General features: G+C 37.4%; 1 protein-coding gene across 1 annotated transcript in view; it reads left to right on the forward strand.

Moving 5' to 3' along the window:
* FER (fer (fps/fes related) tyrosine kinase) overlaps positions 1 to 22,151 on the forward strand; it is a 164,170-nt gene that overhangs the window by 121,268 nt on the left and 20,751 nt on the right. The window contains exon 16 of the mRNA XM_009880479.1: positions 661 to 784. Coding sequence (XP_009878781.1) covers positions 661 to 784 — 124 coding nt within the window. The remainder of the gene's footprint in view (positions 1 to 660; positions 785 to 22,151) is intronic.

Consider the following 22,151-nt stretch of genomic DNA (forward strand, 5'->3'; position numbering starts at 1 on the left):
GTGGGACAGTTACTTCCCTAGTCCTGTTTACCACACTATTTCTGATACAAGCCAGGATGCTGTTGGCCTTCTTGGCCACCTGGGCACACTGCCAGGTCATATTCATCCGGCTGTCAGCCAACACCCCCAGGTCTTTTTCCACCAGGCAGCTTTCTATCCACTCTTCCCCAAGGCTGGTAGCACTGCATGGCGTTGTTGTGACCCAAGTGCAGGACCCGGCACTTGGCCTGGTTGAACCTCATAACCATTGGCTTTGGCTGATTGATCCAGCCTGTCCAGATTTCTTTAGAGCCATCCTACCCTCAACCAGATCAACAACCCTGACTAACTTGGTGTCATCTGCAAACTTACTGAGGGTGCACGTATCCGGTGCACTGATTCCCTCGTCCAGGTCATTGATAAACACATTGAAGAGAACCGGCCCCAGTACTGAGCCCTGGCGAACACCGCTTGTGACTGGCCACCAACTGGATTTAACTCCATCACCACCACGCTCTGGGCCCGGCCATCCAGCCGGTTTTTCACCCAGTGAAGAGTATGCTTGTCCAAGCCATGAGTGGCCGTTTTCTCCAGGAGAATACTGGGGGAAACGGTGTCCTATCTGTGGGAAACAGGTATCCTATCTGTCGCGTCTCACTGTCTCTCTGTCTGTTTTTGTAGGTGGTGATTTCCTGTCCTTCTTAAGAAAAAAGAAGGATGAGCTGAAAACCAAACAGTTGGTGAAATTTTCGTTAGATGCTGCTTCTGGTATGGCATATCTCGAATCTAAAAATTGTATACATAGGTAAGGAAGATTGTTTTCCTCACTATTGTAATTTTGATTATTGGAAGTGCTAGCTGTTTGAGTGTATGTATATGGCGCTTATTATTAACAGGGGTGATCACTACAATTTTAAAAAAAAAAAGACTACACTTTCTTTTTCTGAAAGGAGATCATTATTGCTTGTTTAATTCAAAGCTGTTCTGTTCACTTGGGTAAGAATCAGTACTACATTATTTGATCTGTATAGTTTGCTGCTATTAATATAAGTTAATAATGATTTTTCACCATAATAATTTGCATTATAAGGAGCATAATTCATACAGTAACAATGAATCATGGCAAAAAGCAATCTGTCCTGTCTGAAAATTACAGATACTTGCATGGCCAACAAAGAAGTTGTTACATTTAAACTATGTTTCAGAAAAATCCACTGTTTTCTCAGATAATAAAGGGAGAAAGACTCGAGTTATGTGTATTAAAATATTAATTGCCTGGACTGCTTTCTTTAAGGTATGGAAGATTATGAGACATTATGCTTTTGGGGTACTTTACTTCCATTCCTACTGTTCCTTTTTGTTGTTTCTTCTCCAGTTTGACTCTGCTGTGAAGCTGCTTATACTGAGTTTGTGTCAAAGGGAATGTACTTATTTTCCACTGATTTTTCCTTCAGAATATCACAGTGTATAACCTGCTACAATGATATGAGACATAAATATCATAAATAAGTATTATAAATATGAGACATAAACATTAACTGAAACACTTCTGCAACATCATGATATATAAGAAACACTGAAAGAAAAAACCTAACTCACAATATTCCTTTTGGGAAATCCCAGAAAAGTATTGTAAGCACAATGGGGAAAAATAGGATTAAGGTCCCAGCATTCTCTCATGATAAAATGTGTGTCAGCCTGGCTTTGTTTGCATAGAAAATAACGACATAAAAATCATTAGTGATTTACATTGGCCTCATAAATGCTCTAGTGCTTAATAATTTCTGTAACTGTCAGCTCAATGTTAAATCAGAAGTGCCTGTTTGGAACTCCTATGCTCTTACAAAGTAAAACCAAGTGGAAAAGTAATACATGAATAACTAAATCTTATTAGAACTGTATTGTGTAATGTCTTAGTTGGTAATTGCAATTACTGAAAAAGCGTAAGGTATTTATGCATTAAATGGTAATCTGATGCCTGCAAAATATAAATAATTTTAGACACAATTATTTTTGGAGAAGTGTTATCCCCACTTCCCACCCCCGCTCCAGCTTTTTTTTTTAAACTCTGGAAAAAGGGTATCCCTGCTCATCTATGTGGATTACTACTATTCTAATTGCTATAGATGACAGTGTGGCTTCATTGTATCTGAAAGATGCACTGGCGGTTAGCATTGAATAGGAACAGTTATTCTTACAGAGTGTTTACAAAGCTAATAATGATTCAGAGAATATATTTCAGAGACAAGATATATGTAGCAATGTCTTACCATACGAAGATTTCATTGTTTCATTGTTTTCAGTTAGAAAGCTGAATACAAATGTATCATATAGATCTGAATTAAGGAAGAAGAGCTGTAATCTTAATATGTTTTGTTTGTTTTGTGCCAATGCACACAGCCTGGGGGACACATGCTCTTGTACAAGCAGGGGAAAAGTTCTTTTGCCCTGTTTGCTTTTTGACTTTCAAAATCTTCACAAAACCTGCTTGTTATTATCACAGATTGTCATAGGAGGTTATCAGAGAGAGCTACCACCTTCCTTAAAGGCAGAAACAAAATTTTTAGTAAGTCTATCCTGACGAGAATAACAATTTTAAAGTGCAAACAAGCAAGGAAACTATCTTCAGAAAAACATCTTACTTTTATGAAACACAGAAGTTAATGAATCAAAATATCTGTTTATAATATTATTTTATCAATCTTATTTTCTGGGATATTCAAGATTATTTTCTGGTTTATGTTGTTGGCCATAATATGTGCTTATATTTATGAGCTAGTTCAACTTGATAGGTAAACGTAATGAAAATTTCTGAATCAGGACAACAATCAGCCAAGTTTAGTGATTTTAGTAGTAATGATAGAGGCACTTCTGGGTGGGTTTCAAGTTACCAGTACAGGTTAATTGGCAAATGCTTACTCTGGGAAAGTAGCTCATGAAGTTTTAAAAAAGTGTTTTACCAAAGGCTAAAATGCATGTTAGTAGGATTAGCATACATATTTTTTTTTTCTAGGTCTGTTCCCCACTTGAGGTGTTTGAGCATTTACCCAAGGTTTCTGAGCATCCCGGGGAATGGCTGGAGATGTCTTTGTTGAGAAACCCTGTCTGCCACAGAAGCACAGAGCATCTGTTGCTTGATGGGTACTTTGAAGCTGTTGCACACAAGTGGGCGCAACACTCTTGGTGCTGTGGTGCGAACACACTACATAAGGAAATGACAGGACAGGCTAGCAGGGAAAAGTCAAACTGTCCAGTGCTTTGTAAGCAAGCTCTTAGGTGCCCAGGGCTCAGAACCCCACTGGGGTTTCAGCCCCTCCTTATGTGAGCACTGAAGGTGCGGCTATGTCTGGTCTCTACAAGGAATTTGGGAGGCTTTGTTCCCTCCTTTTTAGGTAGGTAAGAGAAATTAGTCACGGGTAAATTTAATGATGAGAGCATGCAGATTATTATGGAACAATTTAATTCATAGTAAAAAGAAGATTTGGTACTATGTAAAAAGAATAGCAATTTTTTTGAAAGAACAATAAACTTGTTTATTTTTGTCAGAAACCTCATCAACTGGAAGTGGTTCTCAGGTAAAAATGAGGTAAGAAAATTAATGACAGACAAGATGGACTAAGCAGCAGAATGTTTTTTATTTTGTTTTAGAAGGATCAGTAATACATAATTAGAAATAGTTTCTCTTATGTGGATTGCAGCAAAGCAAAATTGTTTTGCTTCATGATGTTGTTTTTTGCAGTATTCTATTTGTTGTTTTAAAGATTTGTTCAGAATCCTCAAACGTTTTTTTAGTAGTTTAGGTGACCATAATTTAGTACCATGTGCATTTGACTCTCTGTTAATATGAAACTAAAGGCTGCTCAGGAGTTCATTAGAATGATTTTTAATGCCAGTGTTTAGCTATAGCTGCACTAGCTATACTTACCCTTTTTATTTTAAAATTTTAACTAAATCTGTACTGGCTTTCTGAAATTGCTGTTTGAGTCATACTTTGACTTAGCCTTTTGGTAGTGGGGCCAGCGCAACAACTAATCTGCTCTTTGTTTTCTATTTTTGTGTGTGCTATCGTGTTTCAGTAGGTGCAAATATAAAGTTAAAATTCATCAGACTTAGAATGCTAAAAGCATGTCAGTGATTATTTGATCTGCATTTTCATCTCCCATAACGTCCAGATATCACTTGTTCTTTGCTCTCTCTTTGTTCTGTTTAAAGAGCAGAAATGAGTGGGCTTAAAGGGAATGAAAAAAAGCTGCATGAAAAGATGTTATTAAAAGAAATAAAAAGAGTGGTTGAACATATACAGAAGAGTGTAGTCATTTCATCTCCATTTAATTAACATGAGGTTGAAGAACTGTTTCTTGCTTTTCATTTTTACCATATGCTATTGTTTAGATAGTTCCATTTTTTCTGTTAATTAGAAACACAAGATAATGATGGAGATGTGATAATTTCAGTTAGTTCAATAAGCATTTATGAGTGGCCTTCTTTTCCAGTATTTGATTTGCATGTGATGAATGCACTTGTCCATAATTTATTTTTAGTTTCCAAACCAATCCCATGGGAGTATAGGAGAGAATCTGCAACAACCAGATTCAGAGGATTTAGGCGTACCTACATATTGTTTATAATTTCCCCTCTCTTTACCGCCATCATTTTGCAATGAAAATAATTCAAATTATGGTAGATCTCAATTGGAAAAAGATTTTAATACTGAGGGAAGCAAATGTGTGTAGGATTTCCTCTGTTTTTATCATTTGATAGTCAGTACAACCTTTCAAAGTCAAAGAAACAGTTAGGTCGTGAAAATATTTCTTTGTGGAAAATTGGGTTGTAACTTCATCTACAAGTAATACGTACATAATTCTAATTGAAACTAGCAGAAATTTCTTTTTTTCAGTTACCTACTATGCTCCTTGATTGTGTTCTTGCACACAGTTTCACTGCTTTACCTGAGAAGTAGATTGATTTTTACCTTGTCTAAGAGCTTTTACAAATACATGAAGAATGAGTTTATTTTTTTTCAATAATTTAATGCGAACCTTGTGAGGTTCTGCAAGGTCCTGCACCTGTGTCGGGCCAATCCCCAGTATCACTACAGGCTGGGGGGTGAAGGGATTGAGAGCAGCCCTGAGGAGAAGGACATGGGGGTACTGGTGGATGAACAGCTGGACATGAGCCAACAATGTGCGCTTGCAGCCCAGAAGGCCAACCATATCCTGGCCTGCATCAAAAGAAGCCTGGCCAGCAGGTCGAGGGAGGTGATTCTGCCCCTTTACTCCACTCTTGTGAGACCCCACCTGCAGTACTGTGTCCAGCTCTAGACCCCTTGGTACAAGAAAGATGTGGACCTGTTGGAGCAGATCCAGAGGAGGGCCACAAAAGCAATCGGAGGGTTGGAACGCTTCTGCGAAGAAGAACTGAGTGAGTTGGAGTTGTTCAGCCTGAAGAAAATAACGGGAAGGCTCTGGGAGGACCTCATTGTGGCCTTTTGCTATAAAGGAGGCTTATAAGAAAGATGGACAAAGGCTTTTTTACCTGTAGTGACAGGTAGCAACAGGACAAGGGGCAATGGTTTTAAACTGAAAGAGGTTTATATTGAACATAAGGAAGAAATTTTTGACAGTGAGGGTGGTGAAACACTGGAACAGATTGGCCAGGGAAGTTGGTGGATGCCCGACCGTTGGAAGTGTCAGGTTGGGCAGGGCTTTGAGCAACCTGATCTTGTTGAGAGATGTCCTGGCACATCACAGGGGGTTTGGACTAGATGATCTTTGAAGGTCCCTTCCAACCCAAACCATTCTGTGATTAAATAAATTTAAAGATACATTATTAGGAGAGAGTTATAATAAAAGTTAGAATTTTAAAAGTTATCAATTAATAAATATTCCTAATGTCAGTTTTTCACTAAAGTTACCAACACTAGCCTTCAACTATTCATCCATCAAGCATTATATAAATCTGGTATTCGATTCAAATCACTTATTTTCAATATGTGCACCACGAGTGTGAGACGATATGGACTAACTGCATTCAAGGTGTATTCCTTAGTCAGATTTTCCTTTCAGTCAATGCAGTTATGTTCTGGAAGTCTCCCATATTTTGATTAAAGAAGATCTGTTTATCAGTAAGATGATCATGTTCTATGGTCCAGTTCTTCCATTTTTAGTCATATTACTACTGCTTCTTTTTGCCTTATTTTTCTAGCTGTTAAAAAACCCACATGAAATTAAAAGTGGCTGGTTTATCTTCATGCCATGAAATCCTGGCTCTGTTGATGTTAATTCTGGATTTCTGTAGTTTTCATTAGCTAAGTACCATTTATATTACTTACATGTAAATTACTATGAAAATACTTGCTTCCCTGTTACTAGTCTAGTTTATATTATCTGCTCTGCTCCCGGAATGTTTTTTCCTGGTCAGTCTGGTAAGTCCTAATGTAAAGAATTTTGGAAAGAGGTGTCAGAACTCTTTCATAACCATGAATGCCATAAGAACTATACTAAATAGTTAAGTTAGTCTTTCCTTTCCTGTGAATCCTTTATTCCTTCCTGGGAAAATAGTTCAGCTACCACAAAAAAGGATGAAAAGTGATCCTATTCAATTTAGCATAGGTGCTGTTCAGTTCAGCGTGTCAGTAGTGGTTCAAGTCTCCTGGGAGCAGGAGAGTGATGGTTTGGCTCCAAGCTGAGCAGACCTCCTTCCTGAGGAGAAGGGAGAACTTGCCTGCTTGATTTCTCTACCTAAATCCAGTGGAAAACTGGACCTGAATACTTTTTTGTGTCTGCTTTTGGCTAGCTCCAAGCATTTCAGTGCTGAGTGGAACAGCTGCTTTGGTTGTGTTCTGAAGTAGCTTGCTCTCCTCGAGCACAACGTGTTTCTTTGAATAGTGTATTTCCTCCTGGGGAATTGCAATACCTAAGAGCTTTATTGTAGTTTCTGTAATTTCATGTGCTGGTGATGACTTAGGAAGAAAAACTACATTTTGGTGGAATAAGCTTGCCTTTCTATAACCTAGATGGACTCTTCAAGTTTTATTGTGCAAGCATTAATTTTCCATTATTAATAAGGTTTTTATGATTCATTCAGGGCTGCATGTATAAAATTAAGTGATGATGCAAGATTCCATTTCTTTAGCTTTCTTTCATAGACAATATTTACTCATTACTGAAATAAAAAAAATTAGTACTGTTGCATTCATAATAATAGTTGATCATGCTTCAATCGATACATCAGAGAATTCTTGTCAGTAGTACAGTTGGAACACTACATAATTATAATGAATAATCATAATTTCCAGACTTATTTATAAGATTGTCTCTGCTTTATATAAAATGATGTTTTAAAATATGGCTTTTACAATATGAGTATTAGAAATTTTTCCATTCTATTTAAAGTTAAAACCACAAACAGGAACTTTGATGAAGATCTGTTACTTTCTGTAAGCTACTTTATATAGGTATGTTGTTCATGTTGAAAAAGAAAAATGCTCCCAGAGTTTATTCTGTCACAGCTATAAAATAATTTTTAGTCAAACTTTGAATTTGATTGGCACATTACAGTACCATGTATTGAGCTTTTATTTCTTAATATGGACATGCTTTATGCAACCTTCTGTGTTGCCTCTTAACTAGTAAGCTTTTTTCCACTAAAACCAGTATTTCCCATGGCTATTAGATTATAAAGATACTGTGCAATTATAGCATTGCGGGTTTTACACAGGTTATTGATATTTTTGGGGGGATCTATTGGTCATAAAAGGTACTAATGGAAGGACCATTACAAATGCATAGCGGTTTTTTGGACGACTGATCCAGAGTGCAAGTGTACAGGAAGATTGCAGAGGCCCTCCTTCTCCCAGCTCTGTTGCGGGTAGCGGAGGATCTGTCTGCTAACTGGGTCCAAAAAACATAAGTTCAAAAAGGAGCTCTTGGGAGTCCTAGTTGTTGCTAAGCAAATCAAGGAAGCGTTGACTGTTGCCAAAACAGTGGTGCTGCTCCCCTTGCCACACTGCTTGGCACTTTGCTTCTAATGCAAGAAGGGAGTGCTGCACTTGTCTAAAGGCTGTGGTGTTTTTTGACACTCTGCTAAAAGCTGTGCCAAGGCACTTGGAGACTTAAGCCTATCCTCTGTGCTCCAAGGTGCGATGCTGTTGAAGTAATTGGTCTGCACAAGATCCTTTTTTCATCAGTGGCTATTGAAACTGCATTCTGGACCATAACATTTATCAATACAAATGTGTCAGTGCTTTCAAACGCTCCAGAAAATTATTTTTCATAGTTTTCACACTACTGTGTTTCTTCAAAATGCAGTAATTCGAACCCTAAAATAACAAATAGAGTGCTATTCAGCAGCTGTCATCTAAGAGGAGAAATGGGTGAACACTGCTACATTTCGGTCTGCTTGCCATATGGGAATAGATTAGAGTATGATATACCAGGTTTTAGCTCTTAAAACTAAATTTTCAAGGGGTTTCAAGGGTTTTTTTTAATGCAATTTACAGTTGTTTCCACTGTCACATTGTAAATATGGTTTGATCCTAGAGAAATCCATTTATGGTTAAAGTTGAATCAGTTCTGAATTGGTACTTTTGGTTGTCCGAAGTCTTATTTGAGCAACATGATTATTTTTTTCTTTAATGAGCTGTATGATTCTGATCTGAAAGTATTAAGGAAGAAAACAGGGGAAAAATAAGTATCCAAACCCATTACATTAAATATCATGAATATTGTATACTTCAAGCTCATTGTAATAAATTAGAGAGATTATTGATTTCTAAGTATGCCGTAGTGTAAGTGGATGTGAACGACAATGAAGAGTTACTTCTGAATAAAAAGTGAGCTTCCTTCTAATCTATTCTCTGTTTCACTAAGGTATTGAATTCTGGCATGGCTGAATAACGAAAGGTTTAAAGACGGAGAGGAATACAATTTTTTCTCGCACTCTCTGTGTATTTGTTGTAGAGCTTGATACTGCTTCCTCTTGTGTGTTTTATTTGAAATTCACCCCAACCACTATTAAAAGCAAATTCTCTATCTCAGATTTAGCTTTGCCGCAGCTGCAGGAGGCTTGTAATTAGAGTAACAGATGCATGGATTTGGACAGTCAGAGTATGATATAAGAAATGTCTGAATACATTTTTGTGTACTGTAAACCTCAACATATCATCCTATCTCAGTAAGACTATGCTGTCTTTCACATATTACTGAATGATGCTTGATGCAGTCCTTTACCAGAGAAGTCAGTGATCACAGCATGTAGGAAATATATATTTGGATTGTGGCTTTTTGGTGTTACTGTGTTACATAAATAAGCAGTACACATATGATTATATAAACTTAATGATTGGCACTTTAATGATAGAACTGCAAGTTCTGGTGTCTTTTTTTTTTTTTTTTAAGAGTAACACATTACTTTATTCAGCTGCTATTAGGGCAGATTTTGTTTGCCATTGGGAATTTCCAGCACAAATTATCTCTACCATTTGCTACTCTTCTTTGTAAATATTAAATTATCAAGGCATCTATTAACACAAGTGCAAAACAAAGTTGTTGTTTAACTGTGGTTGTTCTGAGGCTTATATTAATAATGAATAGTTCCCAGAGGCCAGTTTAGTATAGGATATTAGATTCTGCTGTTTCTCAATTTGGAATGGCAAACTGAAGTTTCTTCATATGAAATAAATAAAGAGGAATTAACTTTTTCTTTCTGTGATTGAATTATCTTTTGATAAGGCAGTTACAGCATTTCATTTCATTTAATTGAAATTTCTTTTAGGTTTCTTCGTATCTCTAGCCAATACACAGTCTATATATCAGGTGAATGTCATCAGGGGTAATCCAGTATGATCAGCCAACAATAGTTCTTTATATTAATGTTTTGAAATCTCTGTTAAAGGTTTCAATGAGCTTGATATTTTCATTTTATGATAAACTTTAGCTAGTGCTCCCTATTCGGCTTGTGCTTGAATATCATCTTTTATGTGTTCCCCATAAAATGGGGAAATATCCCAATTATTTCAGACCTCTGAGATTTCAGTATGTCAGTTTTCCTAGGATGATGATTTAAACTGTCATGAGGAGTTAAACTAACAATATTAATAGATAAATTGTTTGGCGTGTTATTGTAGACTTATTTTGTAGACCTAGTTATTTAAAAAAAAGCAATGTCCATATTGACAATAAACTATTGTAATAAAAATACATGTGGTGATAGAATTTACCATTAACTGCTAACACAGGAGAAGCTGCAGATCTGTTATTTTTCACAACTGTTAGAAGTGTATAACAGGTTTCACTTTTGCGTTCTGTTTTGGTACATCTCATCTTTCAGTTAGCAGTTAGAGGTTAGATTTACCGTTAGAAGGTAGCTTCTCCATTATGATCAACTGACTCTGCTTTGTATTTTTAAGGAACCATGAGTGTTTCATGTATTCATGTATAACTTATATGTGACCTGAGACCTTAATTTAACACTTGCAGATTTTTTGCTTCTGAAAGAAACTAATCTAGCAACCCTGGTGAATGAAATCCTTTGACTGGGGATGACAGCAGAACAAGGTTTCCATTCAGACTGCCCCTGCCAGTCCATCCCAACTGATGTCTTGTTCCTGTCCTGCCAAAGATTTCCTTAGATTTCAGAGCTTCCATGGCCAGTAGAGTTTCTTGGCCTCACTGCTCTTTCTTTTCATGAAAGAAAGTACAGTACATTGTTTACCAAGTGGAAATGACACTCTCTGCTTTTATATTGGATGGAAGTTACTATCTACCACTTAACTGGGAACATCCTTTTGCCTCTTTCTGAACTCGTCTGCATTGAAATGAAAGACCTTCCAGAGGTGGTATCTGTAGCCGAAAACACCTATTTTTCATACTACCACTCTTGTTTTCTTGAAAGTTCATGGTACTAACTCAGGCTTTGTTATTGGAGTGTGGGGGTGTCCTGGTTTCAGCCAGGAAAGTGTTAATTTTCTTTATAGCGATTGCTGTGAAAGGAATGCCAATAATGCATATTGTTTTAGTTGTTGCTAAGTGACACTTGGACTTTTCAAGGACTGTTTTCAGCTCACTGGAAAAGCTGAGAAGTAGCACAGACAGAACAACTGAATGGTCAATGGAATGTATCATACCATAGACATCGTGCTTAGTATATATATGAGGGTTGGCTGGGGGGGAATCCATGATCACTGCTTAGCACGGTGCTAGTTCAGTGGGTGGTGAGAGTAACTTGTGTCATTATTATTATGGTTATTTTACTTTTCTGTTATTATTCTGTTTAACTGTCTTTATCTCAACCCACAAGTTTGGGTTTTTTTTCCTTTCCCTTTTCCCTCCTTTTCTCCCTCTTCTCTCTGCCCTTCTCAGGGAAAGGTGGAAAGCTGCACAAGCACCTGCATGGTCCTAGATGGCAGCTGGGGTTAAACCACAACAGGGGTGGGTCATAGCTTGGGTTTTCCATTCAGTGCATTCATGGGCATACTGACAAACCAAAATTTACTTAATGTAAAGATATGATTAATGAAAATTAGAGCAATAATACTGAATTAATAAGTATTAGCACAGTTTACAACTTCATTTGTAAATTAAATATTTTGCAGTATTAACTAGTTTTAAAGACTTACATCCATACAATCCCCATCCTTGTTCTAATAAAATGGTCAGCTTTCCTTGTTCAAGGACCTCAATGCCTGAATAATGGATAACATGACTGAAAAACACCGAGATAGATGCTCTATAATCAGAATATATGGGGGAGGGAGTTGTAGAATTAGTTTACAGATGGGAGATCATGAAAAGTCTCTAGCATTTGCCCAGTCATTTGTAGGAGGGAGTGAGGCTGAGCATGGAACTGGGTTCCTTGGCAGGCGGAATGGGAAGATGATTTGACATCACAAAGGAAATGCATGAGAAATACTTGCTAAGGACTGTACATTGTATACAAATATTGCAGGAAGGTAATGTGCCATTTTTAGTAGAATATTTTGTAAGAAAATGAGCCGAAATCTGCTTCTTAAAGTTCCTTTACTTTCTGATGGTCCAGAGCTTCTCATTCTGAGATACCATACTTTTCCTTTCCATTGTCCCTACCCTTCCTGCTTTTACTGCATAATTGGCTATGGCATGAATGAGAAAAAAAAATTGCAAAAGGAAAGTTTGTTAGGAAGGAAATATTGTTTGTTCTTGTTACAGCATAGGTAAAGCAGAACTGTTTAGTAGCTAGCTGGTAATTCTGCTCTTACATGTTTGAGTGAGTAACAATGAATCCGTTCCTGGAAATCTCAGATAATGGTCTGGTCTTTCTGCCATGCTGAACTCATGTTTAGGTCCCAAGGCTCATCAGAGGGTACAAAAAGATAACGCAAAGTATGTGTTCAGAATACTGTGAGATACTGTGGTAAAATATTATATATGATGCGTATTGTTATGCGGTCTATTATTTTAGAAGTGTATCTATTTTGTTCTTGTGAGACGGCTGTTCTTCTTGTTTGTAAAGCCAAAATAAAGTTCTTGCGTTAGAAAACTCAGGTTTTTGTAGACAGTGGGGAAAAAAGGTGTCAAAAGCTAATTATGGAAAGGATGTTATTTATGGTAAGAAATCAGAAGAAATTCTTAGATTATAAACAATTCATAAGAAATTTCAGAGGAGGTTTAGATTTTTTTCATGTTACAGAAGATGCATATTATGAAAAATATTTAATTTTTTGCCTTTGCGGAGTTGCTTCAGTGTATCTTTTTCTCATGAGATATTCCTGATATAGAAAATTCCCTCTTAAAAATGAGTACTCTTTGCTAGAAATAAACAAATGGGATTGAAAGAAATATAAGCGAATTTTCTTAGACTCTTCTATTCTATTTTACAAGCTGTAGCATTTTGAGTTTTACAGTGTTGTGTTAGTGTTGTTTTCATTTAACTGCAATACCATTTTCCTGTTGATAAATATTAGGAATTAACAAGTATTATTCAGACAAAATCATTTGAATAACATCTTTTAAGAATAATAAATCTACTCACTGCATGAAAGTGACAGGCTCTCTCTAATTAAGAAGTGAGAAGTAAAAAATGAGAGTACAGGATATTGAAACTAAGATAAAAATAACATACAACTAGTGTTTGTGAAAACTATTGTTGTGATCATAAAGTCATATAGCTTTCCTACATAGTATAAATAATATTCTCTCTACTCTCATAGTCCTGTTGCAATGGAGAATAGTGGATGAAATGTAATCACTTTCTATGGTAAATATAAAAAATTTAGTGACATCTACTGTTTAGAGAAATAACAAGACTTAAGTTCACAGTCTCTGAATTTCTGTCTTGTGTTATACAAGGTCAATTAAAGCATGTACTCTGGAACTGTTGTCAAAGGACATACCTAAATACTTTATGCAGAAGTAAGTATAGAAAAGAGAATATTAATATTGTATTTCTGATAGGTGTGCAACACTAATTAGGTTGCTATCATCTACAACATCTAAACATTTCTACCTCATATCTTCATTTTAGTTTCAGATAATTCATTTTTAACAGTTCCCTGTTCTCTTAGCTTTCATTGCTCTCAACAAGAATTTTAATTTCTGTGACTTACTGTTGAGCTTTTAAGAGGTAGAACAAGAAGTTCCAGTGTGCAGTCAGACCTGTTTCTCCAGATTTTGCTAGTTTGTGTAGACTAGTGTCTTTGAAAAGGAAAAGACATAATTTGAAAATAACTTTGAAGTTCCCTAATGTCTTCCAGAGAGGAAAAAGGCGACCTAATGCTGAACAATGTTGCCCACTTTCTTGAAGTATCTATCTCTTCTTTAAACAGTGTGTTTTGAATGGATTTAAAACTGAAGTTTGGAGAACATTGTATCTTTAGTAATAATAATTAAGAGGAAATGGTAAGGTATAAATCTGAAAGTATCAAGAGGTATCAGGGGAAATCATTATTCAACTAAGGGTCCTAACCTCCTAACTGAAATTCAATAGTAAATGAAAAAGTGCAACTTTTTAAAGCTAGATGAACTTTTATTCCATGTATTAGAAGTAAATTAGTTTGCTGTTATTGCTGTGTATCTGGTTATTTAAAATAAAATAGGGGTTTGCCTGCCATCTTTCAAGTAAGAATTTTACTATTAAATTGTATTGAAAAATAAACTGATCCCACAGGGTGAAGTCTTAAGTGCAGGAGACATTGCAAAGTCAGTGTTGTGGGTTTACCCAAGTGCATTAAATAAATCAACAGAAAAATTGTCATCAAATTCAACTGGAAAAGAAGTAGGGTCTTACACGGATATGACTGCTTTTGCTATACTTCATTAGATGTTACTTAACAAGTTGTTGTGGTCATTCCCATGGAGCTAAAGCAGTAATTCTTCTCCGTTTACTGTGTTTTGGAGTTCAAAGTTTCATATTAAATCTGCTCAGAAAGGTCAGGCACCCCCTTGTCAGATACCATCAGATACCAAATACTTCACAAGGAGTATCAAATACTTCACAACTAGGAGATGCAAACTGTGTTTGTGGCTGGCTAATACCACTGGTGGTGTTTCCACAGAATTTTGAAACTATGTTTTTGATAATCCATACCAAAAAGAAAGATGGACTGCAGGATTTCATTTTTGCAGTGGGTAGAGGAGGCATCGATGGTAGATGATAAACAATGAGTTAGATGGTAGGATAGGACAAAAGCAGAAGATGATGGTTTGGGGAGTTGAGGAAGAATTCAGTCACCTCAGAAATCATGTATGAGGTTCTTCTTTGAGCATAGATCATTGACCAGAGGGTGGGCATGTGTGTCAGTGTTTGTTTAGTAAAGCTAAAGCATGCTTCCATGTACACTGTTTTCTTTTCTTTAGGGCATAGAACTTTTCCTGGTTTTGGTTTTTTTTTTTTTTTCTTATAGCAGAAAATTCTAATTAGTGTTTCTAGAAAAGGAAATACGTGTTGCAGTAACATATAATGTATTGGTTCAATATTTTAGTGGCATTCTTGGCATTCCAAAGAGGAATGTACCCCAGTTGTCTCAGACAGGAAACTACTTTCATTTTAATAAAAAATTATTAGCTTGTGTGTTAATAATAAATTCCCAAATTGCTTTCCTGAGGAAAATAAACATATTTTGCTTTTCTAATTTTTATAGACACACACACATATATATGCATACTAGGTTAGCTGTTTTGCAGATTTGACAAAATGTTTATCCACTATTTTATTCAAATAGTACTAGTGATGATATACATTAGTCTAATGGAGTCCTTCCCAGTGCCTCAGGAAGTTTTTCAGAAGTGCCTCCAAGATTTACATTGCTGCAGTTTTATCACTGAAGTATTACATTCATTGTAGGTGTGTGGCTGAGCACATGGTGAAAAACAGATGAAGGCAGAATGTAAAATGGGTTTTAGTATGCCTTAATGAAAGAAGTTAGTTTTAAAGTTTGTGCAAATGAAAAACATGATGGTTTAGAGAATATATTACTTCTGCATGATCGTAGGTGGCATATAGTTCTACATATCAAATAACGAAGAAAATGCTCTTTTCCAGCTTATTGTTGATCTTTCTTTGAGAATCAAGACATTTTTCTCATAAAGCTCAAAGAAACTTAGGTGAAGTTTTGCATGTTAAGCTCGATTTTAAGGTAAATTCAGTTCCAATAGGTACCACTCACACAAAGATTCTGAACAAATTTAATACATCTTAAAGGAATCACAGTTGCTGAGAATGAGTAAAATAGAACATACAGTAAGTTAAGTGCATGTTGCGTTCTCTCACTTTTTGTCATTGCTCTATAGTTCTGTCTCCTTGTATCTTGTTTGGCAGAATTATAGTGTGCAGGAATATGCTTTTATGAAACATTTTTGTATCACTGTGAGTATTGATGGAAATAGTGACTTACTCTTTGTCAAAGGCTATTTCGGAATCCCTTATGCAAGGCAGCAGGCAGTGAAGAAAGCCTTATTGGCATGTTAACTGATTTGGAAGATTGAGGGAGATCACCAAGGTACATGGAGCTGTAAGGATTGTTGAATCAATGTTACAGTATTTTGTTCGCAGATTTAAACTGCGTCACTGAAGCCTGACAGAAAAAGCTCCTGGGCAAAGCTGAATGTCAGATACTTCATCAAGTCTCATGGGTTCTGGAAAATAAAAATAGATCGGTGAAATAAAAGCCAAGTCCCAGTTTTGAAAAAAAATATATGTAGGAGTTAGGATGGCAGAATAGGTAAAAATACTTGATTCGAAAGGCTTGCTGCTTTTGGAGTAATTTCTGGGCAGGATTTTGGAGATGAGTATAATGAGTAAGCTTAAAATGCTTAAACAAAGAGTTTCTGAACTTTTCTGCTGCGAATATTGCTTTTTAATTGGTTATAAACGTCTCCATTCTCATTCACTAACAAACGAATTGACTGTTCTTCCTGTTTGGTATCATAGACCTTCTGGACTTCTCATTCGCTTCCACGAAGCCACCCTTTCTTCCCATTTTTACTTGTGCAGACTGTCCTCTCTTGCACATGATTATCTGGACTAGTTTCTTATCCTCCTTGCAAGGTTGTAGATGTAATCACGAAGTCCCACTCCCTCCTGAGCTTCTTTTACTGAGACCACCCTTGCCTCCCTTTCATGTGCGAATAATCCTTATGGGAGCTAGTGTTACTGCTTAGATAAAAAACTAGTCATAGGTATGAGTTTGATATCTCTCTGGCTTGAAATGTTGAGGGATTATCATGTTCGTGAATGGAAATTCTGAGTATCATAACCAGATGGCAAAATTGAGATTGCAGGATCTCCCATGCTGCTATTGTCTTATTTTAGCTGAACAAAAGTGTGAAATAACATTACTGTGGTTACAGATATCTTTATTTATCCTGGTTATTTATTAATGTATTTTAATTTCAAAAGGTTTGTTTAACTTCTGTGTATATCATACCTATAACACAAGTGGACTTCAGTGGTAAATTGAAACGAGTTGTTTAGAAATTTGTAGGTAAACAACTATCTTTCCAGCCACAAGAGAACATTGTAATGTTCAGAGAGTCAGGCAGACAGAACTCCTAGAAGACTGTAAAAGTTATGGAAGATTTTTCTATGTCAAATATAAAGACATTTTTTCCTTAAATGGGCAGTTGTTGCTTTTTTTAACTGTTAAGTAGCTATTAAATTGGAGTGCTTCAGCTTCCTTGTGGGCAGTATTTTATAGCAACTGACACAGTGCTTGATAATCTTTTAGATTCCACAGTGAGCCAATGTTTTTCTATGATAGTTTTAAACTATTCTTTAAAACTGCGCCGTTCACCTCTACTGGTGTTTTGAGCCCCTTGCAGCAGATGTTGTCTAAATCTGGAGCTGGAACGTAGGACAGTCAATAGGCACAATGACATAACTCAAAAATGCTGTGAGGAGGAGTAGGAGTAATGTGGAGTCTTCTGTGAGCACTAATGGCAGGGACTCTGATGTGCCACCAACATCTGCATGGGAGAGAGGAAAGAACAAAACGGTGCTCCCTACAGAAGCCTGCAGTTGAGGAAGCCAAAATTTGTATGGTAGCTTTGCAGCGTGGGACCATGTTTGGCACGTGAAACCAGACTACCTCTAGTCCCAAGTAAACCTCTGAAACTGAATGTCATGGGTATACAAGGAACCTTGTCACTGGCTACTTCGGTCTGTTTATTTGCTTCTCTTGCACTGAATTATTTGCTAATGTAGAGGTACCTGTTGGACACAGTTCAAACTCAGCTGGGGAGCAGCTCTGTGGAAAGGGGCCCAGGGGTCCTGGTGGACAACAAGCTCAATATGAGTGAACAATGGGCTGCTGCAGCAAAGAAAGCTAATAGGATGCCGGGTTACATCAACAACAGTATTACCAGCAGAGGTAAAGAAGTCATTATCCCACTCTACTCAGCACTTGTTAGGCCACAACTGGAATACTCTGTTCAGTTGTGATTCCCACTATACAAAAAAGATGTGGACAGGCTGGAGAGTGTCCAGAGGAGAGCCACTAAGATGATCAAAGGACTGGGAAGCCTGCCATATGAGGAAAGGCTGAGAGAACTGGGTTTGTTCAACTTTGAGAAAAGCAGGCTTAGGGGAGACCTCTTGACCATGTTCTAGTAGTAAAGGGTGGCTACAAAGAAGATGGAGACTCCTTTTTTACTTTCATCCATGGAAAAGATATGGGGTAATGGATACAAGTTATTCCAGGGGAGATTTCGACTGGACACGAGAAGAAAATTGTTTACAATAAGAAAAATCAGCCATCGGAATAATCTCCCCAGGGAAGTGGGGGATTCCCCATTGTGGGACACTTTTAAGATTCAGCTGGACAGGGTGCTGGGCCATCTTGTCTAGACTGTGCTTTTGCCGAGAAAGATTGGACCAGATGATCCCTCAAGTCCCTTCCAACCTGGTATTCTGTGATTCTGTGATTCTATGATGACTGATCGTCTACATTGTAAAGTATAGTAGTCTAAACTTTGATTTCTGATCCCTATTTAAATTGCTGTTATGCTAAATATCACAGGCATTTAACACAATTATATAAGTGTTGCTGAACTGTTTATGCTTTGGTGCACTGGGATGAATGAAAAGAATTCCTAGAACTTCCTCAGTTTATGATTGAGTTCTATTTCATTTCAGTAGGTGGAGTTTAGAGGTTTTTCACCTGTGTACACGTTTCATATTATGCTGAACTGCAGTGCTAGCTGACATATTTGCCTTGATAACACAAAGGAGATAAACATTTAAAAATCATACATGTCAAGATGATGTAATATCCCTTCCAGATTACCTAACTTATCTTTCTTTTTAGTTTAATATGCATACCTCTATCAACATCGTTTTATTCTTCTTACCAATAAGAAACCATAGCGCGTGTTATTTCTTCTATCTGTGGTTCTACAGTGTCACTAACATACTTCTAAAGCCTATGGAGAAGTACTGAAAAAATATATTGTCATTTCCACTTCATAGCTGTAGTCTTCTTGTTCTGAATCATTTAATTTCTTATTTCTTTTGTTTCTTGCCTTATAAATAGCTTCATAATAACAATAATTCTCTGGACTTCTTCCTTTTAAGTTGTGCCTACTTACTCTATTTCTACCACTGCTGCTGCCTTTCCTTTTATCTCTACATTTTTTTCCATTGTTGTTTGTTTTGCTTTCTCTTACAGTGGAAGGCCCAAGACCTCTGCTGTTTATACATAGAATAATTGTAGGAAATGGTGTTAATGAGCAGAAGAAAGCCACATTCCCAAGTCAATGCTAGAAATAATTGTGATTACATTGATGATACTCTGTTAATACAATTACTTTGTCATAGCTAAGATTGCAGACATGCTTATTACAACAGTAGGGCAAAATATTTCTTACCTCCTTCTGTAAGTCCTCTCTTCAGGAGTATGTAAACTCTTTGCATTGGTAAAGAAGTCAGCAGAGCTAAGCATATAAAGAAAAGGAACATTTTCTACCAGTAAGAACTGATAGGAAGTTACTGCTTTGCTTGGTGAAAGGAACCATAGCAAACTCGGCCCATTATCAAGATCGTTAACGAAAATGTTAAACAAAATTGAAATCAGTAATGCCTCCTGGGGTAGACCATTAGTTACTGGCTTGCAACTAGACTTTGTGCCACTCATCGGCTCCCTCTGGGACCAGCCATTCAGCCAGTTTTCAATTCACCTCACTATCTGCTCATCCAGCCCATAATTCAACAGCATCCTCATAAGGATCTTACAGGAGGCAGTGTCGAAAGCCTTACTTAGGCTGCTAAGGTAGACAATAACCACTGCTCTCCCTTCATCTACGAAGCCAGTTATTTTATCGTAGAAGTTTCTGAAGTTGGTCAAGCATAACTTGCCCTTAGTGAATCTGTGCTTACTATTCCTCATGACTTTCTTGTCCTTTAGGTGGCTGGAAATCGTTTCCAGCATCAGCCACTCCATCACCTTCCCAGGGATCAATCAGCCTTTAGTTCCCTGGGTCTTCCTCCTTGAAAACAGGAGTGACATTTGCTTTGCTCCAGTCTTCAGGCACTTCTCCCAGTCACCATGATTCATGAAAGGTTCTTGAGAGTGGCCTTGCAGTGACATCAGCCAACTCCCTCAGTACTCATGGGTGCTTGCCATCAGGGCACATGGATTTATGTGTGTCGATTTTGCTTAAGTATTCCCTGATCAGATCCTCTTCCACCAAGTGTACATCTTTCTTGCTCCAGACTTTCTGCCTGGTCTATGGGGCCTTGGCTTCCTGAAGGCCAGTTTTGCTAGCAAATACTATGTTCAAGAATGCATTCATCCTGTCCCATCACCCCAGGGTGACGTTCATGGTATGAAATAATCCCGCTGGCCAGCTTGGGTCAAGTGCTCAGGTCTTGCTCCTCCTCATCCCCACACCTGGCAAACTTGAAATCACTGAGACCCTGAAACCCACACACCATAGCCAGCTATAAAGTAAATATTTTCCCAAATTCAGATACTAGAGTCTTCTAAAAACACTGTTTTCCCAAGCATTGGAAGAGACTTTACTGAAAAGTAAAATTCCAGAAAGAGAAATTAATCCTGTGTCTCTCAAACCAGGACAGGGTCATTCCTACTTTGACTCATATTTTTTTGTTCTTTACTATATACTTGATAGTATAATAATAGATTCCAGGGCATCTCACAATGTAAATGTTTTAAATCAAAAAGTTGTATTAGTTTATTTAGTCCATCTCTGTGAAGCTGATACTGGTCTGCACACCTGTTTAACTGGTTTTATTTTTTTAAGTAACTGCATTAATAAAATAGAATTTCTTAATTTTCCTAGGCAGCTTTCTCACAATCTAGTAGGCAATGAGCTCTGCTTTTCCTATGCTCAATTTAATTCACAGAATCACAGAATGGTCAGGGTTGGAAGGGACCTCTGGAGATCATCTAGTCCAACCCCCCCACCAGAGCAGGGTCACCTACAGGTTGCAGGTGACAGCGTCCAGGCGGGGTTTGAATGTCTCCAGAGTGGGACACTCCACCACCTCTCTGGGCAGCCTGTTCCAGTGCTCTGCCACCCTCAAAGTAAAGAAGTTCCTCCTCATGTTAAGGTGGAACTTCCTATGTTCAAGTTTGTGCCCATTACCCCTCGTCCTATCACTGGGCACCACTGAAAAAAGACTGCTCCCATCCCCCTGGCATCCTCCCTTTAAGTTTTTGTAAGTATTAATAAGATCCCCCCTCAGTCGTCTTTTCTCTAGACTAAAGAGACCCAAGTCCCTAAGCCTTTCTCCATATGAGAGATGTTCCAATCCCCTAATCATCTTTGTAGCCCGTTGCTGGACCCTCTCCAGCAGATCCTTGTCCTTCTTGAACTGGGGAGCCCAGAACTGGACGCAGTATTCCAGATGCGGCCTCACCAGGGCAATTAGAGTCCATACCTGTTTTGTTTCTATTTCCTTTCCGCATGATTGTTTAGTGTCTGTATTTAGTCTTAATTTTTCAAAATATATTAATTTCTATTTTACAGGTTAAGTCTAATTTTGTTGTTTCCAACAGACATTTTCCTATCCTTTCTTTCTTTCGTTCTTTTTATTTCTTTGCCTTTACTGTTTATAGGAGCTCCTAATTTGATATCATCTGGAGATTTAATTAAATCACTGTTTGACTTTTCTTTCAGATCATTAACAAAGCTGCTAAATGAAAACAGGCAACTTCAGTGTGTTGCCGTGTGTTGTAACACTTTCTCTTATCTTTTAAGAAATTTGGTACCATCATCTCTTTATGCAGGAAGATTTTAGGAGTTTAGCAAATGATTAGCTGAACTTTGGTTATTTTATAACCTTTGCCCACAGCAAATGCTAAACTAAATGTAACACGTTAAATAGCAAATAGGATCACATGTGTCTACAGTGTAGTGCAAGAACGGTTTTGTGTGTAGAAATATTCAGCATAATAGCCAGGTATAGTAAATCAATAGCTTTGCAATAATTTTCTAATAGTTCATTCTATTCCTGTCTTTAGATTAAGCACGGGAAAGTGTTTCCTGTGCCTCCAACAAACTTCTGAATCCCCAGGCGACGCAGGAGCACTCCAGATTCATAGGCAATCAACACTGTGCATGAGTGAGCATGCTTCAACAGAGACACATAGCAGCCAGAGGCAGGGTGGCTTCTTCTAAATATAGAAGTCTGGATTTTCAAGGGCAAGGATAGTCTCTTAACAGATGACTTCATCAGAG

The sequence above is a fragment of the Charadrius vociferus genome, unplaced genomic scaffold (genome assembly GCF_000708025.1).
Source record: "Charadrius vociferus isolate BGI_N301 unplaced genomic scaffold, ASM70802v2 scaffold272, whole genome shotgun sequence".
Classification (NCBI taxonomy): domain Eukaryota; kingdom Metazoa; phylum Chordata; class Aves; order Charadriiformes; family Charadriidae; genus Charadrius; species Charadrius vociferus.